The following is a 22254-nucleotide window of genomic DNA, read 5'->3' as shown; positions in this document are numbered from 1 at the left end:
AGTCATTATTATTTTCCAACCACTCGAACATTTGCGTCCAGCCCACTCACAGAGAGGTGGGGCTGGGGCCGGGACAGCAGGCTGAAAAGATGCTTTTGTACCCAGGCCTGGCACCACAGCTAGGCTGCCACGGCTGGGGGCACAGGGACAAGCTCTGCCATGAGGGTGGAGAAAGAGCAGTATGGGAACCCTTCTGTCTGCTGTAAGCCTTCCTGTTCAGGCCACCTTGGCCTAGACCATGTGGCTATGTGGTGATTTTCCCAGAAAGCCAATCATCCCAGAGTGGACAGGCTTTTCCTATACCCCAAGATCACAGCCACCTCCTCACCTGAGGCCTATACGATCCCTGGCCATTACCTACGAGGCCAGATTGACCTTGGGGCCCCAAGAAATCCCAAATCTGTTATTAGATGTCTAGATGCAGGGCTCTTCCAGGCCTCAGGGCAGGACAGTGAGCACTGGGGGTGGCCTTAGGGGAAAAGGATGGACTCTGAAGGGGCGAGTTAAGTAAGGGGCTTACCCTTTAATGCCACATGGTTCAAAGGACAGAACTCCTCAAGCGGGACATGGGAGAGCCCCAGAATCTTAGAGCATAGATTGGAAGCTACAAGATACGTCTAAAGTCAGAAACTTAGGACCTATCTGGAAACCCCACTAGTGGCCCAAACCTCCAGGGAAGGGTTTAGAATCCCTGGGCCTGGTCGGAAATGCTCAGCCCCTGCCTGGAACTCCATGCTTGCCTTGCAAACTACAACCTAATGAGATCTCAGGAGGTGGCTCTGGGTGGTGAACTAGTGTGTAACCAGGAACCCTGGAGCCCCGGGATCAGCTGAGCAGCCCCCAGACACTGGCCCGAGTAGGAAAAATAGGGTCGGGCGGGGTGGGAGTGGGTTTGGACTGCCAGCCAGACACAAAAGCCCACACACACACCTCCCTCTAAGGCGTTGTTACCTCCAGAGCAGCGGAAGGCTTCTTTTTGAGTTCCTCACATTTTCTGAATTTGCAAATCTGATGGCCAGTCTTTCGGTTCCTACAACTGCTGCACTGCTCGCAGTTGATGCGCCGCCGGCAGGGCGCGCACATGCCGCAGCGTTTCCGCTTCTTCTTGCCCGAGCTGATGGCCGAGGCCAGCTCTCCCTGCATAGGGTACTCGGCCAGGCCGGCCATGTGCAGCGCGCTCTCAGCCAGGAACACGCCCGCAGGGGTCATGATGAAGAGGCCTGGGTTGATGGGGAAGGCGCCCAGGTAGGGGAAGTCGGACTGCCCGTTGAGGGCCTCGGCACCCGCCACAGCCTCCATGTCGGGCAGGCCAGCGCCCGCCTCGCTCATCAGCGGCAGGTGCTCCTGCACCACGCGCTTCAGCATCTCCGTGGACTGCGCGAACTGCTGCAGCGTCAGCTGTCCCTCGGCTGCCAGCTCCGTGGCCCGCTCTGCCTTGCTCAGCAGGCTGGCCACAGCACCACTTTTGTGCTTTGAGGTAGGGTTGCTTTTGTCCGCGGCCATGGCCGCCGCCAGGTCGTGCCCATTGGCCAACAGGGAGGCGGCGGCGGCGGCGGCGGCGGCGGCAGCGGCCTTTTCGGCTGACTCGCTACCCATCATGCTGCCACCACCACTGCCCCCGCTGCCCCCAAAGGAAGAGTAGTGGGAGAGGGGGCGGGAGCGGCGCAGGCTCTTGTTGAGGGGTTCGCTGATGATGCCGCTCTTGTTCCGACGCTCGGGGGGCGGCGCGTCATCTGCCACCGAGGCTGGCGCGGCAGTGGCTACTGCCGTGCTCTTGTCGGCTACTCCTGCCTTGGGGCCGCTGCCACCAGTGTTGCCGCTGCTACTGCCACCACTGTCCTGGGGGCTACTGCCGAGGCTCGACATGGTGGGGCCAAGGCCCAGAGCCCACTGCTGGGGGCGGGGTGGGAGGGCTGCCGATTCCGGGGAGGTCCACAGACGAGCACTGCGCGGCTGCCCACGACAGAGATGCCTGGTGGGCCCCGCTGCTCAGGGCAGGCACATGGTCAGGTGTCCACCTGGAAGGGTCTTCACTCTGTTGGTACAAGAGAGTAGAGGGTCAGGGCGGTGGAAACATCTCCTTTCCTGACCTCACCATCACTCCCAACAACCCTATCACCATTGTTACAGCCGCAAGCCCTGCGGGGCATTTATTAAGTGCCAGGTCCAACATGGTCAAGTACTTTTTAGGTGCACTACTTTTTTTTTTTTAAGATTTTATTTATTTATTTCACAGATAGAGAATACACAAGGGGAGCGGCAGAGGGAGAGGGAGAAGCAGGTTCCCCACTAAGTTGGAAGCTTGACACAGGGCTCAATGTTACAAGCCTGGGATCGTGACCCGAGCTGAAGGCAGCCGCTCAACTGACTGAGCTACCCAGGCGCCCCTGGGTGTATACTTTTTAAAAAAACATTCTATTTATTTTAGAGAGTGCGGGAGACAGAGAACAGAGCAAGCGCAAGCGGGGAGGGGAGCAGAAAGAGAGGGACAAGCAGACTCTGCAACTCAGCACAAGCCTGATGCAGGGGCTCAACCCCACAACCCCAAGATCATGACCTGAGCCTAAATCAAGAGTTGAATACTTAAGCAACTGAGCCCCTATTTGTACTATTTCAGTTAAGACGCACAAGCACCCTTTGAAGTAGAGGCTCATAATCCTCATTTTATAGAGGAGGAATTCAAGATTTAGAAGAATTGACCACAGCTACTGAGTGTCATGGCAGAGGCTCAGCCTGGGTCTGTACAACTCAGGTGTCTGGCCAGTCCTTCCGGGGCTGGGAGTAGAAAGCACTGGAGTTGTTTATTAACCTCAGAGGGTTATAGAGTCATCTTCTGCTTCCTAATCTTCTTTCTCTGACCCATCTACAAAAGGGTTTGCTTTTTTTTTTTTTTAATTTTTATTTATTTATGATAGTCACAGAGAGAGAGAGAGAGAGAGAGAGAGGGGGGCAGAGACACAGGCAGAGGGAGAAGCAGGCTCCATGCACCGGGAGCCCGACGTGGGATTCAATCCCGGGTCTCCAGGATCGCGCCCTGGGCCAAAGGCAGGCGCCAAACCGCTGCGCCACCCAGGGATCCCTACAAAAGGATTTGGAACAGCCTCTGAAAAGCTTGAAGGTGTAGACCAGAAGTCTGAGAAGTTGGGGTGCCCAGGTGGCTCAGTTGGGGCATCCAATTCAATTTTGGCTCAGGTCAAGATCTCAAGATCATGGGATCCAGCCCTGTGTTGGGCTCCTCGCTCAGCAGGGAGTCTGCTCGAGTTTCTATCCCTCTGCCTGTGCTCCGGTGTGCATGCTCTCTCTAAATAAATAAATCTTAAAAAAAAAAAAAAGTCTGGGAAGCTGCTCCCAGACTCTCATTTGGCAATTCATAATACATATGGATTATCTCAAGGCTCTGACAAGTCCTGCAGGGAAAGGAAACTGACTTCAGAGGTTGCCAAATAGAGCACAGAATCCTTATTTCAAGGCGCATGTATCCTGCTAGAGGGCAAACAGCACGTGCCAGAGGATAAGGCTTCTCCTGCAAGAGTGGGGGGACACGCTGTGAACATATCAGCACATGCTTCCTCCTCACTCTCAAACCATAGTCATCATTACCTCAGACCCCACTCCTGTCTCTACTCAGGCCTCCCTGCTGTACTCCAGCCTGGCTCCCAGATGGGTCTGGGATGAGGTCCCAGTGAGAGCCTTGAGCTGGGGAAGGCTGTGGGCAGGAGGGGCCTCAGCTAGGGCATGCTGGGACTGAGCGTGGGTGTGACCCTCCAGGACCAGAGCCTCTTCTTTGGCCACATCCATGTTTCTGAGGTGCCTCTTCCTAGGACAAGAGCCTGCTCTGCTCAGGCCCCAGGATTAAGGAGCAGCCAGGCTCCTTGGCCAGGATCTCTGGAAGGAATTGTGCAAAGGAGTGGAGTGGCTGTCTCATTAGCCCTGGCTCTCTAGCATCGCATCCCTGCCTGCCTGCTTGCCGTGGCCCAGCAACCCCCAGGAGAGGGATAGGAGGGGAGGGCCCAGCCTGAGCAGCTGGCGGCTCAAGGGGGAGGTGCACATCTGGCTAGGCCTGTCCCGCCCCAGGCTTGGGGGCGGCACACATGCATCTTTGTCCCCAGGCAACCTCACCATCCCCCAGTCACAGGACTCTGCCGGTCCTGGTCCCAGGAGGTCATCTAGTCCAACCTTCTGCACTTACATAGGGGGAAATTGAGGCCCTGAGCCGGCAGGGCTCCCTGCTCCAGGACTGCTAAGGAGTGGCCACAAGGCAGAACGAGTGTAGGAAAGGGAATAGCCCTGTCTCTTGAGTGAGGCAAAAATGGCAGGCATCCACAGACAGCCAGGTGCTCCCTGCCTCTCCCCAGAGGGCAGCGGCCCACGTCCACTCTGCTTAGTGAAGGTAGATGGGTGGCAAGAGCTGGGAGAGCTGGCAGGTTCTAGCAGGACAAACCCAGGAGCGCCTGGCAGGGTGTTTAGGCTGGGCCGGGCTGGGGGTACCACAGAGGTCAGAGTTGTAAGAGGAAGGGGAGCTGGTAGGATGGCGGGGCTGTGTCCCACCTCTAAGGGCTAAGCCCAGGGTGGCTCTCAGGCCCTCCCTCAGAAATCAGTGGGCATCCAGGCATCAGCAACCCTGGCTCGGCATTGAGGACTAGGGCCATAGACTGTCACTCCAGGTTAACTGCCACTGCCCATCTGAGCTCAACTACCCCACCCCAGAGCACATAGTGCCCGGTAGGCCTGGACATGGTGTGGGGAGAAAAGGGGAGAAGGCAGGAGCCCTTGGGCTGCAGAGGCAGGGGAGAGGTGGGGAGGGGAGCGGCTTGCACCCTAGCCCCCCCTGTGTCCCCGCCTCTGCAGGCCTGCTGGCTGGTGGCAGGAATCGATAGCTACATTAACGCTGCTCCTGCACCCCCCCGCCCCCCCAGCTCCAGGATCTGGCTCTGTGTGCAGGGCGGCAGGTCAATTAGAAGTCAGCGCTCTCCAACACGGGCCTGCGTTCAGGGCTGGTGCTCTGGCTGACTCTCTCTGCTTTTGTCTCCATCCTGAGTCCCGTGGTAGGGACTAAACCTCATGCTCTGTTCATGTCTGGCCCCTTCCTTGCATCTCTCTGATCTTTCATCTTTCTGTTCTTCCTCAGGGACTACCCTCTCTCCCAACCCCCCAGGTCCTGGGACATACTGGGCCGTGGAGCAGAAGACGTGATATGTCATCAAACAGGTGCTGCGGGCAGAACGCTATTTCGTCAGCCACAGAAACTGAAGGTGGGGAGTACACAAGGGGGGACTGGCACCCAGGTAACTCCTCAGACCCCAGAGTGTGCAGATACTCACATCTAGTTAGTCTGCGAGGCCTAGTCTCTAAGCCAATTCCAAATCTGCCCCTAAACCTGACTCATCTCCTTTAGACCCTGAGAAAAGGTGATGCCCTGGTCCCAGAGGACCACTGACCACAGGACTTGTCTGCCCTCCTCATAGTAGGGGAGACATAAGACCTTCTCCCAGGCCCCTGCCCTTCACTGCAAGGCACACAGCAACCCCCTCCCAGGCCAGAAAAAGGCCTGGCAGTGCCCAGGCAGCAGGGGAGGAGCTGGGGCTGCGTTGAAGCGGAGCGGGAATGAGCGGGAGGGAAAGCTGGCGGGCAGGCGGGCGGCGGCGGGCGCATCCATCATCGGCCCTGCCAGGAACGCATCCAGCCCCCAAAAAGAAATACTGCGCCTGAGGAGGGACAACAAAGGGCTCCGTTTCATCAGCAATGCGGAGCCAGCGCCCCGCCGCCCCGCCAGCCGCGGTCAGCCCACAAAGGACCCCTTTGTCCATGCAGGAGCCGGGCGGCCGGGAGCTGGGACCATGGGCTGACGGGCGGGGACAGAGCCCAGAGGGAGGGAGTGTGGGGGGAACCGGTCATGGGGAGCTGGGGGGCAGAGAGGGGCAAGGGGGCAGAACAGAGACAGGTGGTGCAGAGAGAAGATTGAGACACAGAACCCAGGGGGCAGGTCAGAGAAAGAGGGGTTTGGAGAGGACAGGGCAAGGGGTCATGGTTGAGAAGAGAGCCTTATGGGAAGCCAATAATGAGGGACCGGGCTCGGAGAGATCGGAGGCTCCCAGCCCAGCCCAGACTTGAGGGTCCGACAGACATGGAAAGAGCCCTGAGGAAAATCCAAGACCTGGGGACCTGGGGACCAAGAGAAAGCAGCTGCACATGCCCACAGCTCTGAGAGGGAGGCAGGGGGTGGGTGGATCCCAGCCCAGTCTGGCCTACGGCCTGGGAAACATAGCTTGATAGGGATGAGGCGGAGAGTCACCGGGTTCTTGGCCTCAGGGCCTGGCCATGGGGCCCAAGCTCCTATGGGCTCTAGCTCACTGGCTAAGCTGGAAGTCAGAAAGTCAAAGCTGGAACCACTCTCCTGACACTGGGACCATGCGCTGCCTCCCAGGCTCTAGCCAGCCCCAGAAGACACAGACCCACCCCTCTCCAACCAGCTCCCAGCACCAAGTGACACTCAGTCCCCGCACTACCTAACCGTATCAGTTAGCATTTATTGAGCACCTACTGTATCAGGCCCCGTGCTCTCATGCTTTACCGGGAAATAGAGCCTAGTAAGCAGCTTCAGAGATGAGGAAATTGAGGCTGTTCAGACTGTCAGGCCAAGGTCATATGGCTGGTGCCCAGTCTGGTTCGAATTTGAACCCAGAGCCCAAATATTAGTCATCCTGCTGTGTGACACTTTTGCTCTGCCTGTGCAACTGACAAAGTAGTCCAGGGCAAGGTGACCCAGCTGTCCCCAGGCTGCCCCCACCCCCTGGGGTTGTTACCGTGCCTGTCATCTTTACGTGCATGGGGCGGGGGAGCGAGTTGTCACAGACCCCAGGGAGTGTCTTCACCCAGGGGGCTTGGAGATGCCCAGGCAGGAACCTGGAATGCTAGGCCAATGACATCATAATGCTAGCTGACAATGAGGTCATCAGAGGTAATGGTAATGCCCTCACTCAACCCTGAGCCCTTCCAGCTAGCCAGCAATGGAGGAAGGGGCCCAAGGGCAGGGATCGTGCTGTCTGCACATAGACATGCACACAGTCCCCCACCATTGACCCAACAACAGTCCCCTGCCTTGCGGTACTGGGGAGATCGTGCGGGAGAGGACTCCACGCCACCCTGGGGGAGTGCACAGGAGCTGGGCCAATGTGAAACGAGAGCAGGAAGGCGACCAAGTGGGGCACTGAGGGCCCTTCTAGAAGGAACTGCTAGACTGTGAGTGAGAGATGAGGCGAGGTTACCAAAGGGGCCATGAGCCTGAAACAGTTCTTAAGAAAAGGGGAAGAGGGGCGCCTGGCTGCCTCAGTCAGTAGAGCACGTGGTGGAGCATGCGACTCTTGATCTTAGGGTCGTCAGCTTGAGCCCCACGCCATGGGGAGAATTTAATTTTAAAAAAATGGGGAAGAGGGTGTGAGGTGCGGTTGTGAGGTTGGCAGGGTCCCAAATGTGCAGGGCACTGAGGCCAAGAGTAGGATTTTTTAAAACAGCTTTACTGAGGCATAGTTTACACATTATAAACTTTACCCATTTATAAGAGTACAATTCAATGATTTTTAGTAAGTTTACAGAGTTGTGCCATGCCACCCCACTTACAACGGCTGAATCTGACCAAGGCACCATCCCTCTCTCGCTCCTTTGCTGGCTAGATCAAACTTCCAGCCATCCTTCCTATTGAGGGAGGGTTTCCTGGAGGAGGCTGCATTCCAGCAGGGCCTTCAGGACCCAGAGACATGGGCCCAGCATTCCACCATCATCTGGGCAGGACTTGCACACTCTTGACCTCTTCACACTCTTTTCCACACTTCCACTTGCACTCTTGACATCTCTGGGGTAGCCTTGTTATGCTCCTCCACCCACTTCGGGCCTCTTGGCCTCCAAGGGAGGTAACATGGACAGACAAGAGTAATGGTGGGCAAGCCAGTGGTGGCGAAGAGAAAAGACCACAGGCTGTGGTGGCTGAACTGCGCTGTGGCTGAGCACACGGGGCAGGGGTGGGGGCATCGTCTCTGATTTCCATGATTCAGCCTAGGGAGTTTCCAGAAGGAAAAAAAGCTCTACTCAAGCCCAAGGCAATGCACATAGAGACACTGGTCTTGGAAGCTGGAAAAACGCAGCCCTGGCCCGAGCACACACACAGCACACAGCACACATCCAGCTACAGATGGACACACATACAAGCACAGTGACCACTGCTAGCACCCAGCAGAATGCCTGGGCCGGAAAGGCCCTTAGGACCACTAGAACCTCCCCAAGACTAACACCCCGAGACAAACTACCAAAGACAGAAGAGGGGACTAGAGTCCTGTTTCCCTGACTCCATACCCTTTTTCCTCTTGGACCCCTCCACCTACAGCAAGCACAGCCCGTAGCCCGAAAAATGAAATAGGCTGAAGAAAACCGCAGGAGTCCATGAGGCTCTATTCTCTCTTGCAGACCTCAGACTTAAAAAACAGGTGGAGGACAGGATCAGCCCATTTCATGGAAGGGAACACTGAGGCCCCAAGCAGGAGGTATGCCCTGACCTGGGGCTCTGGGGAGTGATCTGGGACCCCTCTATAAAGACAGAGGCTTCCTCGCCAAGCACCTTCTTCAGGCCAGATGTCCTCCTTCAAAGAAGAGTCCAAGGATCAGGAGGGCCCTTCCTCTCTGTGTGACCTTGGCATATGGCCTCTGAGTCTGTTTCTCTGTCTGTAACACGGAACCAGGAGGATAATAATTATGTTAAAAATGGAGGACGTCCTGTGTGCCAGACGCTACATACATGCCTTGTCTCACTGCCTCTTCCTACACACCTTCTGAAAGAAGAGGATTATTGGCCCATTTAGAACAAACAATTTGATAAGCAGGTTTGACCCAGAGAAAACTGATGCCCTTTCCATTTGGGATCCTCTGGATTTAGACTAACGTTTCCCAAAGTAACGTCTGAGCTGACATCAACCTGGGATCAGAGCCTACACACTTACTTAGGACCTCTCTCCCAGTGGACAATGGATAGAGGTGAGCTTAGAGATAACTGGGCCAAGAAGTTAGAGGAGGGGCATCTGTCCTTTTAGGGCTTGTGCGTGGGGAGCAAGGGTGTTAACAGAACCATCAGGGGACTAGAATCCTAAAATCTAGGTTTGTGGCTCCATCCTGTCTCTTCCTGTTGATTTGACTGAGCCTTTCCCCTACAGTGAGCCTCAGTTTCTTATTTGTAAAATGGAGATAGTTCTTACTCATCACCCCAAACTCTAAGAGTCATGATCCCTGAGAGGTCCGTGAGGAAAAAGGTCAAGAGACACACAAAAAAAGGGCTCTAGATAGTGACTCCCTCCCAGCCTCCAAATCCCAGAGGACCTGAATCTGCCCATGGTGTGATCTGCGAAGATAGAAACTGAAGTCTGGAGAGAAGGTGGAGACCAAACCCCACATGGGAAGCTTATGGGGAGAGGGGATCTAGCTCCTTCCCAATCTTATCTCCCCAGAGGACATGGTAATAGCAGACCCTAGTAACGCCTTCTCACTCTCCCAGGTATTGTGCTAAGCATCTTACATGCATTTTCTCATGGAGTTTTTTCTGTAATTCTTTAACTAGTATTATCAACCATTTACAGGTAAGGCCACTGAGACTCGGGGAAGTCAAGTCACCTCCCTCAGGTCACAAGACCAATAAGCAACAGAGCCAGGATTTGAAAACAGGTCTGTGGGACTCCAAAGCCTGGCTCTCCCAACACTGGCCAAGGGCTCCAAGGGCCAAGGAAGGAGGGATTATAGCAGCAGGACGAGGTCCAGTCCAGCCCAGCCTAGGGGAGCCCTCTAAGTTTCCCAAGCATCCTGGGTCGGGGGGGCAGCTCTCAGGCTCTGGGCAAAACACGTGAAGGCGCTGTTGCAGAGGACTCTGCAGCTGTACCCTGAGGCCCAGGAAAAGACAGGGGAAGGGGCTGCGGGTGGGCCGGACGGGCCAGGCTGGGCCAGAGCTCCGGGCATTCCGGCGGCCTCCGCAGGAAGCAGAATGGGACGGAAACCGGCTCCTGCCTCCTCCCCCAGAATCCTGTGGGCAGCCCAGCCAGGCCGCACAGAGGCCGTCTTTGTGCCTGCCCCAACCCGCCACCCGCGGCTGGCCCAGGGTTTTGAGTTTCCTGGGGGGTGGGGGCCCTGTCACCGCTAAACCTCCAGCTACCTCCTCCTCTCGAGGGTGGTCACAGCAGTCCACAGCTGGTGAAGGAAGTGTGTGGACGGCCAGGGCTACCCCAGAGACTCTGGGGGGCCTGCAGTCGGCCCACATCTCATACCCCCAACGTTTATATGCCCTAACTGGGGGGCTGGCAGTAGGCAAGGACCCAGAGAGAACCTGAGAAGGCCATCCCCCCTGAGCCTGCCCTCCCTGCCAGAAGCCACAAGTCCCACCCCAATGTACCGGAATCCCCCCATCTCACTCCATCTTGGTGTTACTGGGTCCAGGTTGACGTTCATAAAGAGGCTGGCCAGGATGGTGGGACAGTCTGTCTGTCAAGCACCATTTCCCACTCTCCAGGGGCTCCCTGGACACACAGAACACATCCAGGGGGAGGCCTCAAGCCCACTTCAGCATTTCAGGGACAGAAGCCTCTTGGGTGGTATAAATGTGCTCAAGGAACACTGGACCCCAGGGAGTGAGCTCTGGCTGGAGTGCATATAGCGAGGAGCAGCACTACAGACCAGTGTATCTGCCTACGTCCACCGAGAAGGTGTGTCAGATACCAGACATGCTGTGTGTGTGTGTGTGTGTGTGTGTGTGTGTGTGTGTGTCTTGGGGCCGGAGCTGTGGGTGAGCCGAGGGTTATGTGCACAGCCTCAGATGTCACCCTGTGGGTCTGAATGCTGGTGTATACACAGGGCTTATATACCAGTGTAGGTAAAGGTCTCTGTGTGACCTCCTTGTGTGTACAAATGGAGCGTATGCTATCTGTACCCCTGGATGTAAGCATGAGTGTCAAGCACACCATGCTTGAGTGTGCTTGTGTGTACAGTACAGTGGTTTACAGGAGGCTGGCTGATGTGTGTGGGTTCTTCTGGTCTGTGAGTGTTGATACATCATTACCATGTGTATACCAGTGTGTGCGTGTGTGTCTGTGCGTGCATGTGCACACACTGTCAGCTGTATCGGGGCTTCTGAGATGTGAGTGAAGAGACCAACTGGGATGTGGACGGTGCAGACAGGAACTGATGCCAGGTGCTGGGGCCCCTATGGAAACAGGAAGCTGCCCACAGGTGTGCTTGGGCTGTGGTGGGGGCTGGGCTCCACCCATGTTCAATTTGTACCCCTGAGAAACCAACCCAGGCCTCTACTAGCCCAAAGCCGGTCCCAGCCAGAGAGAGGCACCTTCCCTGCCTACCTCAAGACCTAACAACTCTGACCAGCGTCTACCCGCCTGCCTGGCCTGAGCATGGAAAAAACTGGAAAACAAAAGCCCCCAGACCGCAGGCCCTCCCTGCAGAGGCGTGGGGGAGGCAGGCAAGAGGCAGGAGGCTGAGGAGGAAGGAGGGAGGTGTCGCCGCAGCCCCGGAACACAAAAATAATGAGGCGAGAGGGGCCATGGGGCCTAGCCGGCTGGTTCCGGAGTCGCTATCTGACCTTGACAGATGCCACAGCTGGGCGCCTGGAGAGGAGCCGCCACAGTGCAGAACACCCCCCACCCCCGCCACCTCCCCCAGGCCAGGTCGATGGATGTCCAGGCAGGCCCCAGCCACAGGCAGCCACCCCACCAGGTGGAAGAAGGGAGTGCGTCCCAGTTGGGGGGGGTAGGGGGAGGGTATGAAGCAAGGCAGTGGGGGCAGGGCACTGCAGGGCCCAGGAGGCAGCAATGTGGTCTCCTGAGGGCACCCTGGCCCTCAGGTATGGTTCTGTGTGGAGAAACACAGAGCATGCTATTATTGTGCCTGTGTAGCTGTGAGCCTGAGTGTGTGTGGGGACGGGAAGCAGAGTGTGGCTGTGTGACAGAGACAAAGATCATATTTGTGTGTGTCCTTAGGGTCACACAAGGCTGGAGAGTCCAGCTAATGTCCCTGAAGTAGGTGTGGCCACATCACTCAGGGGTGGGCACTGATCACTCCCCTGCTCCCGCCCCCCTTCCAGAGCCACAGCTGTCCTGGAGGGTGCAAGCCACGCTGGGGCCAAAAGAGGGAAGGAGGACAAAGAGAGCCACAGCCCCCCCCCCCCCCCCCCATATCAGGCTCTGTCATGTGCAGTTGGAGCAGGGATGCCCCTGCAGCCCTTCCTGGTCTACTCCCTCCTTTACTGTGGTGGTGGTCCCAGGCCTTGGTGGTGGACCCCAGGCTGAGCACCAGGACTCCGGGGACACCAGTGAGGGGCCGGGTGTGAGCTGCAGGAGGGGATGCTGGGCTGGAGGCGGATTAACAATTCCGAGCACTGGCTGCATAATTAAAAAATCATTACAGGCGGGCGGGCAGAGTCGAGTGTGAGCTCACTCGCGCTCAGAGCAGGCGGGGACACTGCCATGGTGCTCCCCCTCCCACTGCTTCCCCGAGGAAAAATCCCACCTGCTAATATAATTATGGAAAAACACAAGCACAGAAATTTGGTTTCAGCAAACAACGTGCCCGAGTGCCCAAGGCCTGCCTGCCCCTGGGCTCCTGCGCAGGCAGGTCACTCGTGCCCATAGTTCGTGGCAGGCCGGCAGGCCCTGCTGGGTCCATACTCCAGATGCTGACCTCCGCCCTGTCCGGGCTCACAAGAGAGGGAGGCAGGGGCAGGGAGAGCCCAGTTCCTCAAACCCCCAATCCAGGAGAAAACGGGTCAGTTTATAAAGAGGGAAACTAAGGGCGAAGGACTGTGCAGAAGGGTCACCGCGCTGCCCGAGACAAAGCTGAGGAGGAGCGGCCGCTGTGGCTGTGCCCGTAGAACCCAACCCCTCGGAGCTCAGCACCCTCCACCCCGTCCCCGCCGCCCCCACCTCCCCGACCTCCCCAGCCGCTGCCACCAGCGTCTCTCTCTCTCTCTCTCTCTCTCTCTCTGACGCCACACGGGCCTGTCCAGCCAACCCTGCGCCCTAATGCCTCGCCCGGCCCAGCCGACCCGCCTGCACCCCACCGTGCGGGGCGCGGGGAGCCGCAGGTCCCAGCTCAGGGACGGGGCGTCCTGGGCTCGGCTGGGTTAAGCCAGACGAGCGGAGCTGGCTCCCGCCTCGAGAAACGCGGCCAGCGCTGGGGCACAGGCCCCAGAACGGCAGGAGCAGCCGCCATCACCTCGGGCCTGGCGCGGCGGCGGCGCGGGGAGGGAGCCGGGCCTAATTAGCCGGCCTGGGACCGGCGGCGGCGCGGGGGCGCGGGGGCGCGGGGGCGGCGGCGGCGGAGCCGTGTGGACGCGCCCGGGGCCCACCGGCCGAGGCGGGGCGGCGAGGCGGCGCGGAGCCGGGAGGACGCGGCGCCCTTGGCTGCTGTGGGACAGGCGGCCCGGGGAGGACCGGGCCAAGGAGATTCCGCACCGAGCGGGCCTGCCTCCCCTCCTGCCTCGGTGCCACCAGGCGCGGCAATTAGAGGCTTTCAAAGTTTGTCCTTAATTGGTTTCATTTTTGCCTCATAAATGATTCATGGCCCCGGAGGTCTGCCAGGCGGGGTGGTGGGGGTGGGGGTGGGGAGTGGCAGGGGAAATTTGGGGAGGCTTTTGCCTGGAGCAGGCCCCCTACCTGAGGCTGCAGAGGGGATGACAGGGGCCGGGGAAGCCTTGGGCAGGTGGGATCCTCCAGCAAAAATAAAAACCCAGGCCCTCTCCTTGGGGCACTAATTAGAAACTGTAACTCCTCTGCAGACCAAGCTGTGTGTCCAGGCCCAGAGCCACTGCAGCTGCTGGGGCCCTGGAAGCATGAATAATAATGTAATAATAACACAATAACTGTGTCAACAATAATAATAACCATGGCAGAACACTTAAGGAGTTCTTACCAAGTTCTAGGCATGGAGCTTAGAACCTGAGCATTACTTCTTTTAACTACTCTCTCACCCCCAAGCACCACTAGGGAGAAGTACCAAGACCCCCATTTTACAGAAGAAGAAGAAACAGGCTTGGAGAAATTAAAGTCTAGATGTCAGACACTCCTCACCCCCACTTGCAGGAGGAGCACGGGGCTCAAGGCTGGATAGTGGGACCACTGCCTGCCGGGTGGGTCTGGAGCTGCAGGCCCCAGGGAGGTCAGAGAAAGTACTGAGGCCTGCAGAAAGACGGCAGGAGGCATCAGCAGCCCCACACCCACCTGGGCCAGGTGGGCCCTGCCCCTCAAAAGGCTGTGTTGGCCTTGGCTGAACATCCTCAAAGGCCCATAACTGGTCTATCTGTAAAATAGGAAAATAGGAGCTCTCTGACCCTTGTTCTAGTGCTACCTCTGTAATAGGCATGGTGGGAAACACCGATGCCATGGACCCCACCCTCAGGGAGCTTCCAGTCTAGAGGATAAATGGACAGACACACACAGAAGGGTTTAACAGTTTGTGCAGAGAACCCTGAGTAGTCAGCCAATGGCCTAATGTGCTGGAGGGCAGTACCACAGAGCTTCTTGCAGGGAAGGTGGGCAGAAAAAGGTTCTCCCTTCTGATCCTATACCCAGCTTACACAGGAGGCTCAGGGAATGGGCATGGCCTGCTTAAACCCTAGCCTAGAGTCAGACCTGGAGGAAATTCAGAACTACAGACCACATCAGAGTGATGTGGGATGCAAAGTGCCCAGCTTCTCCTGAGCACAATTGTAACTTTTATTCTAAAATCTAGAGGCTAGGCCTACACAATTAACTGCAGGGCTCCACTTGGACCCTGGGGACGTCCTGAGGGAATGTGTTAAACCAATCTGGGAGTGAATGCCGGGAATGACTCCCCCTAGAGGGCCCCAGGGCTCTGGGCCGCTAGCTGTTGGCTCTTTGGTGCCTCGAAAGTATCACCTCCTCAGGTGGCCTCTAGCTCCCCTGCCCCCAAACACATGCACCAGATTCCCCTCCAAAAGCTTACTGGCCTTCAGAGGCCCTGGTCCCAGCACAGTCCTATTTGCTCCCTATTCTCCCACCCAGCCTGGTTACAAAGGACAGACACTTTAAGTGACTACACCTCCATGTACCTCACCACAGCCCTCCGAGTGGTTTGTGATCATCCCCATTGTCCAGATGAGGAAAACGTCTCACAAAAGCTAAGGAACCTCTCCAAGGCCACACAGCTTGGAGGAACCCGGGTCCAAACCTCTTGAAAGTCCATGTTCCTCACCTTGCTGGCCTCCTGCAGGTCAGCATCCCCAACCTGTCCTATGGGATCATGGGGCTTCCAGCCTCCTATTTTATAGATGGCCACCTCTTGCCCCAGCCCTGACCCTTCCTCAGTGTGGACAAAGCCTGTACAGAGCCCACACTCCTCTAGACACAAGAACTTGGTCAGGCTGTTGTGGTCAGGGGCCCTGCCAGGAGGTCTTAGGAATGGGGTCCCCTCTGTACCCAAGAGAGCCCTGGTCCATGGGGCATCCTGTCTCAGCCAATTGGGTATTCTTGAGGATTAGGCAGGGTGATGGAGGAAGCCCCTCCGTGAATACAGGGCAACACAAATGTCTGATGGTAAGGCTGGGGGAGAAGGCACAATGGTGCCAGGGGTGGGCTACTGGCCATGTTCTCTGGCCCTCTCTTTAGGGAACAGAGTCAACTTTAAGGTCCCTATCACCCACACTTGGGACGGGGCTGCCTGTGGGAACATTCCTCCCCTAGGAAGAAGCCTAAGCTTTATACACCCCCTATACTATCCTGCTGGGGGACAAAGCTGAAGAGGTAGGCAAGTCAATATCCTCTCCGGGCCTCAGTTGCTTCATCTGCACAATGGACATTATCCATAATGTCCCTTGAACCCTTTGGGTATAGATTTAAGGTTTTGAGAAAAGGATTTGTAAGAAGTGGACAAAACATTCAGCTGTCTATGCTAGCTGTGGGCACTTGACCCACTGGAGTTAGTATATAGAAGCTTGACAACGGCTTGTTGAACATGCTAACAAGTGGCTCAGTTCTCAGGATGCCCAAGTCCATCCAGAAGGCCTAGTCAAACATATTCCAGGTGCCTCCTCTGAGGCAGGATCCTAGTCTGCCTCTTCCTCCTCACTGTGCTTCTGCTTGCACCAGGACTGCCCAACCAGGTTGCTGAGGTCCCTCTCCCCAGCCTGCCCAGGAAGCTGTCTCAGGAGGGTCAGCACTGATGTCCTTAGGACTGGCTGGGCGTGGAGACTGCCACCTCTGGAACCACCAATTAATTAACTTTTTCAAATTAATTTCCCAAGCAAAATTCCATAATTACATCTATCTCCATCAACCTGAACTGGGCAGGCAAGAGGACCCCACAATAAGACTGAATGTGGGGTGAGGGATGACAACACCAGCCCCAGGACCACAGCAGGGAGGTCCTGGGAGTTGGGATTCACACCAGCAAAGCAATTGCCTGCTGTCCTTATGGATGCTGTCTGGAAGAGGAGGGAGCTGAGAAGCTAGAGGGCACCGCTCCCCCACCCCCAGCCCTGAGTCAGGAGGTGGAGGGGCTCAGGAAGACTCACGCCTGCCCAACTCATCCTGCTGCCCCCATCACCCCACCCTGTGCCCCCAAACCACGGTGGGTCTTGGCAGGGCCCAGTAGCAGCACAGGCACTGCAAGGCTGAGAAGGCTGAGGCTGCGGCGTTCTAATTTCCCAAAGGGGCTGAGATTAATTAGCTCACACACAGGCGCAGAGAGGGAGAGGAGAATGGGAGCAGGGGCGGGTAGCATTAGGTGAAGAACTGGCTGGTGTTCCTCCCTGCCCGGGCAGGCAGGCAGGGAGGCAGGCGGGCAGGTGGGCAAGCGGCCTTGACAGCCTGGGTGCTCTGAAGGTCAGTGGCCAAGCTGGCTGAGCCAGCAGACTGGCGCTGTCTCCTTCCCAGAATCCCTGAGGACCAAAGTTGGGGGAAGAGCAACCAAGAGGACAGCTCCGGGTTTATGTGGGGTGACCCACTGTCACCACCATCACAGAGTCTGTGCCCGGTGCTCTGGCCACACTATCTTGTTTTATCCCTATGGTAGCCCCAAGAGGTAACCACCATAGTCCACCCATTTCACAGATGAGGACACTGAGGCTCAGAGCCTAGTGGGGCAGTTAAGCGTGGATGGTGAATGTGAGACTACAATCCAGGCTGGTCCAACTCTACAGCCTGCCCTGCTCCCCCTGGATCCCGTGGACCAATGTGAGGGCCGCAGGAATCCTGTGCACGGGGGACCTGGGAACACCAGGTGAAGGCATGTGGAGGTGTGTCTAATTCGCCCCTGCCCCAGAGAACATGCATGGCAGACTCTAGGTCCTTTCACAGATGCAGAAACTGAGACCAGGAAGGGAAAATGACTTGCCACACAGCTCAGGACCCTAAGCCTAGAGACTTTGCCCCTCCACTTGAGGCCAGCACCAACCCCCAGAACATAAACCTGACTCTGTGCCTTTTGAGCCCTGACCCAGGGCCACACCGTGCCTGGCCCTGTGTATAGAAGATATTTCCAGCTCAAGGGCACTTTCTCAATTACTCTGTGCAGGGCTTCCTAGAGGGGAAAGGAGCCCCCAGGAAGGTGGGTGGTTGGGGGATAAGGGAGGTATATGACCCTGACCAGACCCCCAAGTGGCTCTCATAAGCCTAGCAACTGAGTTTCCCAGAACTTATCTGCAAGGAGATACCCCAAGGGATATCAATATGCTCCCTGGTGCATCCCCCGACTTCCTATCCCATTCCCAGTGAATCACTCCCTCTGAAGAAGCCAAGGCCAACAGGGCTCACCCCTTCCCAGGCCTAAGGAGTTGGCAGTCCCAAAGGCCTCGGGTCCAAACCTGGGGAGAGCCCTGAGCTAGCAGAGGTCCCTAGGATGGTCAGGGGCTGGGCAGAGGTGGGGAGGAGGCTGGCCCAACGGGGAACATAATTCATCATGCGTTTATGGAGGTGGGGGTAGGAGACCCCCTGCCCTGAAGTACAGGTTTGGGTCATGAAAGTGTCCAAGTGGGCTTTGGAATCAGGGTTCCTCTGCAGCCCCCAGCCTAGGTGACCTCAGAGAAGTTGCTTGACTTTGCTAAGCCCATTCCATGGTCTGTGAAATGCACACGAGGACAGTCCCACCCTCATCAGGGTCCTGCAGACCATGTAAGTTCTCAGTGCAGGGTGGCATACGGAAGGTGCTCAAGAAATGATAGCTGTATTATTTTTACTGCCATCGTCAGCTAGCAGGAGTGGCAAGGGCAGTTCAAGCCAGGAGTGCCGGGTAACCTAGGCTGTGGCCCCAGTTCTGTCACTGTTTGCCTTGGAGCCTGAGCCAATCCCTTGGGCTTCAGTTTCTCCAGGCCCATGGAGAGCATTCCTCCTCTGCCCTCTTACCTGCAGGAACATAGGGAGATGTGTGTATGGTAGAGGTCTGATGTCTGCAAAGAGGGCAGCGCTCAGCTGTCCAGGCTTGCACTGCCTTTTCTGGTGACAGGAAGAACCTACCTATACTTCCTGCCAAGACTTTCCTGGGCGCCTACAGGCCTGCTCTGTGTCAGCACTTCTTCCATCTACAATGGTCCCAACCGTGCTTTCACACAGGTGTGTGCCAAGCCCCTTACCACACTACAAAGAACTCATTTGCCACCCATAAGTCCCTACTGAGTCTAATTTGTGGCCTTGCTGTGTACTGAGGAGCCAAGGAACCGAGAATGTCTTAGATCCAAGGTTGGCTCCTTTTCCTCCCATATTATGAAGCCCCCAGGGATGTCCAAACACCCAAGGACTCCATATTCCTCTGCCTGGATCCAACCATGTAGCCCCAAGGTCAGCCTCTTCACTCCCCCACCTCAGCATTCCCCTCGGAGAACAGCCCTAAGAAGGCTGACAATCCAAGACAGTCTAATTAAGGAGTCCTTATTATGGGGTACCACTCCTAGGGAAATGCAAGCTTTGGTGGAGCAGTCAGGTCAGGAAGAGGTCAGGACTCACCTGGAGATCCAGGTGTGACACAGTGAGAACCACACCCCACCACCTACTTCAGGTCCCACAGCTTTGAGACAAGGCTCAGACCCATTTTATAGGTGGCAAAAGTGAGATCAGAGTGGCTCAGAATTGCAAAGCTGACAGTGACTGAGCCAAGTTTGGAGCCTAGGCCTGTCCAACCCCAGAGTCCAAGGCTCAGGGGATATCCAGGCCTCCTGACTGACCATAGCTATTATTTGTTTACTTCAGGATGCCTGGGCCCCTCTCCCCTCCTCGACCATGGTCTGTCTAGGCCTTTATGAGGCAGATATGTGTGGCCAAGAGGTGGGAGATAGCCTGGGCCTGAGTCCTTAAAGTCACCTGCCCTTGAACCTCCCTGGGCTCTCTCAATACTGTAGACCCAGAATGATCTGGGGTCTGGTTGTTAGTTGGCTGTGTCTAAAGCCCTTATGACCAGGAAGTCAGACCCACCAGACTCAATTCTCTCATCTGAAAACTGGTATTTTTCCAGTGTATGAAAAATAAGGTATGTCCCCAATTCTGCCCAGTTCAGGGAAGGCAGCCCTAAACCCAACGCACACTGCAGCTTACAGGCTCCCTGAGGGCGTCCCTCCAACCCCGCAGCCCACCCCTCCTTGTATTCAAGTCAGCTCTGTACCCATTTTGCAGACCAGTAGACCAAGAACCAGGAAATATGTCTGAATCCTAAGTCTCAGGGTACTGGTTGCGGGGGGCGGGGCGGGGATTAACGAGAAACCTGGGAGCCAAGGGAACTGAGGAAAGCAGGTGCCAGGGTGAGCAGGCAGGCTCCTGGGGCACAGCCCACTAGATCAAGGGAGTCTCTTCCCTAATTTCTGGCACGCCCCCCCATCTCCCAAGGAACTGCACCCCCAACACCCCACCCCACCCCACCCCCGCTGCCGAGTAGTGGCAACAGCTGGCTATTTGGCACTCCCAGGAAAATCGATTTTCCATGGCTTTTCTTGTCCAGGCCTTTCCTCTTCCCGGCTCCTCTGCACCTCTCCCCAGTTTACCCCCAACCCACTCTGTCCAGGTCAGAGTTCCCCATCCTGGAGGGCAGGGTGGTTTTAACACTTCCAAACCTGACACCTGGGCTACCTGGGCCTCCTCCCCAAAAGAAGGCCAAGCCAGCCTGAGGGATGGCAGCAAACAGTTCCCTCCCCACACCTACCCTGCAGAACTCAGCTGACTCTACATGGCCAAGGGTCGGGCCTCTTTTGTGTGACCCTAAAGGGGGATTTAGGTAGCGGAGCCCTAGCCGTGCTGTTCATGTGCATGTGTACATGTGCTTGCATTTGCCTGTGTACCCACGTGTGGGCACATACACTGGGCTGTTGTGTCCGGGCTCCTGGCCCAATTCTACGGAGCTGGGTGGTTGTGGGCTATGGCCTGAGGATAGAGCAGACATACAACTGCTTTATGGGTGCAGTATCTGGGGTCCTCCCGGGAGTTCGGCACGCCTGCCTGTGACTATGTACGCCCATCTGCCTATGTGGCAGCATGCATGTGTGCTGAGGCTGGGGTGGGTTTGAGAACGAGTGTGCTGCTGGAGTGTCCGCAGCTTATGTGACCAGGGCCGCGCTGCGTGTGTCAGTCGTGTGTGCTGGATCGTGTGGAAGTACGTGCGCTGAGTGAATGTGGCTGTCCCAAGTGTGTGCCATGTGGGGAGTGCGTGAGTGCACTCTGCCTGCGAGGCCACAGGGCCTCGCGGGGCTGCTAGGATGGGGTGACTCACTCTCCTGAGCTCACTCTGCTCAGGGCCGCCAGCAAGGGGGGCGCGATGGGGTGGGTGCAGACAGACCCAGTGGGGAGGTTGGCTTGATAAATAACCTGCTGCTTCCCCAGGCCTGGGAGAACTGGAGTATGCAACTCAGGGAGAAGGGGGGAGCAGGAGGAGGCAGCCCTGGCCCCCACAGCCCAGGCTGCGGCTCTGGTTCCTGTTTCATCGAAACCTGAGCTGGGAAAAGCCTATCGGGTCATCTTGCCTGTCCCGCCGGCCGCCAGGCCCAGGCAAGCTGCCCCTCAGGGGACAAGCCCGCAGCCTGGCCGCCCAGTCAGTGGGTGTGTGTGTGTGGCGGGGGGGAGCGGAGAGGATATTTCTGTCCAGACTAAATGCAGCTTCAGGCCTCTGTCTGCCCCCCCACTAACAGCTGCTCCCAGGGGCCCCCTGGCTCTGCAGGACTGACTAAATATAGCCCCCTCCACCCCAGCAAACCCCCAAAGTTCACCTCTTCCCACTGGCCCCACCCATGAGCATAGGGAGAAGGCTGGGGAGCCCACTGTGTGATTTTGGGACAGTGTCCCTCCTCTCTGGGCTCTCAGATATGAAACACAAGTGTTACTCAGCTCTAGGCCCTAACATGCCCAACAGGTACTGCTGGAGAGCACGCACAAAGGTGACTAAGTCAGGGTCTCTGTCCAGGGACACAAGGGGCAAGGTCCCCTCCTGCAAGTGACTTCAACCTGCTTCAGCAAAAGGTTGGGGGAGCCCCTCCCCAGCACTCCAAGTACCTGTGGGCTTATAAACATGGCCCCCTCCACCCAGCCCATTCCTTGTCCAGCCTGGGCAATACCAGGCTCCTCCAATCTGCCCCAGCCGGACCCTGGCCAGGAAACAAGTTGTGCCAGGCTTGGGCCGTGGGAGGAGGGGATGACACAGAAGCATGACAGCTGCTATTTCCTGGAGGCCATAGTCGGGCACAACCCGGATTCCTGCCTGGCTCCACACTCCCCCAGACAGCCTCTCCCCGGCTCCAGCCCTTGACACGGCACCCCCTCCGCCAGTATCAGCACCATATCAGACCCCAGCAAGGGTCACAGGCTCACTGTACTGGCACAGGCAGGGAGACAGCGCCAGCTGTACCTTCTGGTTTGGGTTGGGGAGAATGGTGGTCTCTGCAGGGTTCAACAGGCGAGGGAGACAGCCCCACCTTCCCTCCTCCTGCTTGCCTGCCCACCCGGCTGCTTCCCCCAGCCCCACACGCACCAAATTCCCCACATGCCTGTCTGTCTCTGACAGCTCGCGCAAATACTTGGCTGCACGGGCACCCGCTGTTCTGAGCCCGCTGCGCCTCCTCCCCTGCCTTCCCCGGGGGGCTCTGCAGACGCAGCCAGGGATGGGAGGGGGCCAGAGCCAAGAAGCTTGGTGGGCAGTGTGTGTGTGTGTGTGTGTGTGTGTGTGTGTATGAGCAAAGGCAGGAGGGACCTGCCTCAAGCACCACAACCCCCGGGCCCCAAGCCTGGGGTACTG

General features: G+C 57.1%; 1 protein-coding gene and 1 long non-coding RNA gene across 6 annotated transcripts in view; one reads left to right on the top strand and one right to left on the bottom strand.

The window, feature by feature from the left end:
- CXXC5 (CXXC finger protein 5) overlaps positions 1-22254 on the bottom strand; it is a 35058-nt gene that overhangs the window by 1696 nt on the left and 11108 nt on the right. For 3 of the 5 annotated variants that reach the window (XM_038530303.1, XM_038530304.1, XM_038530300.1), the window contains exon 2: positions 952-2035. In XM_038530303.1, the coding sequence (XP_038386231.1) occupies positions 952-1866 (915 nt within the window). In that variant the 5' untranslated portion in view covers positions 1867-2035. Of the gene's footprint in view, positions 1-951; positions 2036-6541; positions 6788-22254 lie in introns of those variants that run through there. The other 2 variants (XM_038530301.1, XM_038530302.1) reach the window with 2 other exon arrangements.
- LOC111091842 lies at positions 6971-12204 on the top strand. Its single transcript, XR_005355410.1, has 3 exons — positions 6971-7239; positions 8458-9021; positions 9618-12204. It is a non-coding gene; the product is annotated as an uncharacterized LOC111091842 (long non-coding RNA).

The sequence above is a fragment of the Canis lupus genome, chromosome 2 (assembly GCF_011100685.1).
Source record: "Canis lupus familiaris isolate Mischka breed German Shepherd chromosome 2, alternate assembly UU_Cfam_GSD_1.0, whole genome shotgun sequence".
NCBI lineage: Eukaryota > Metazoa > Chordata > Mammalia > Carnivora > Canidae > Canis > Canis lupus.
Note: the sequence above shows the minus strand (reverse complement) of the source record. Positions and strands in the feature narration are given on the sequence as shown.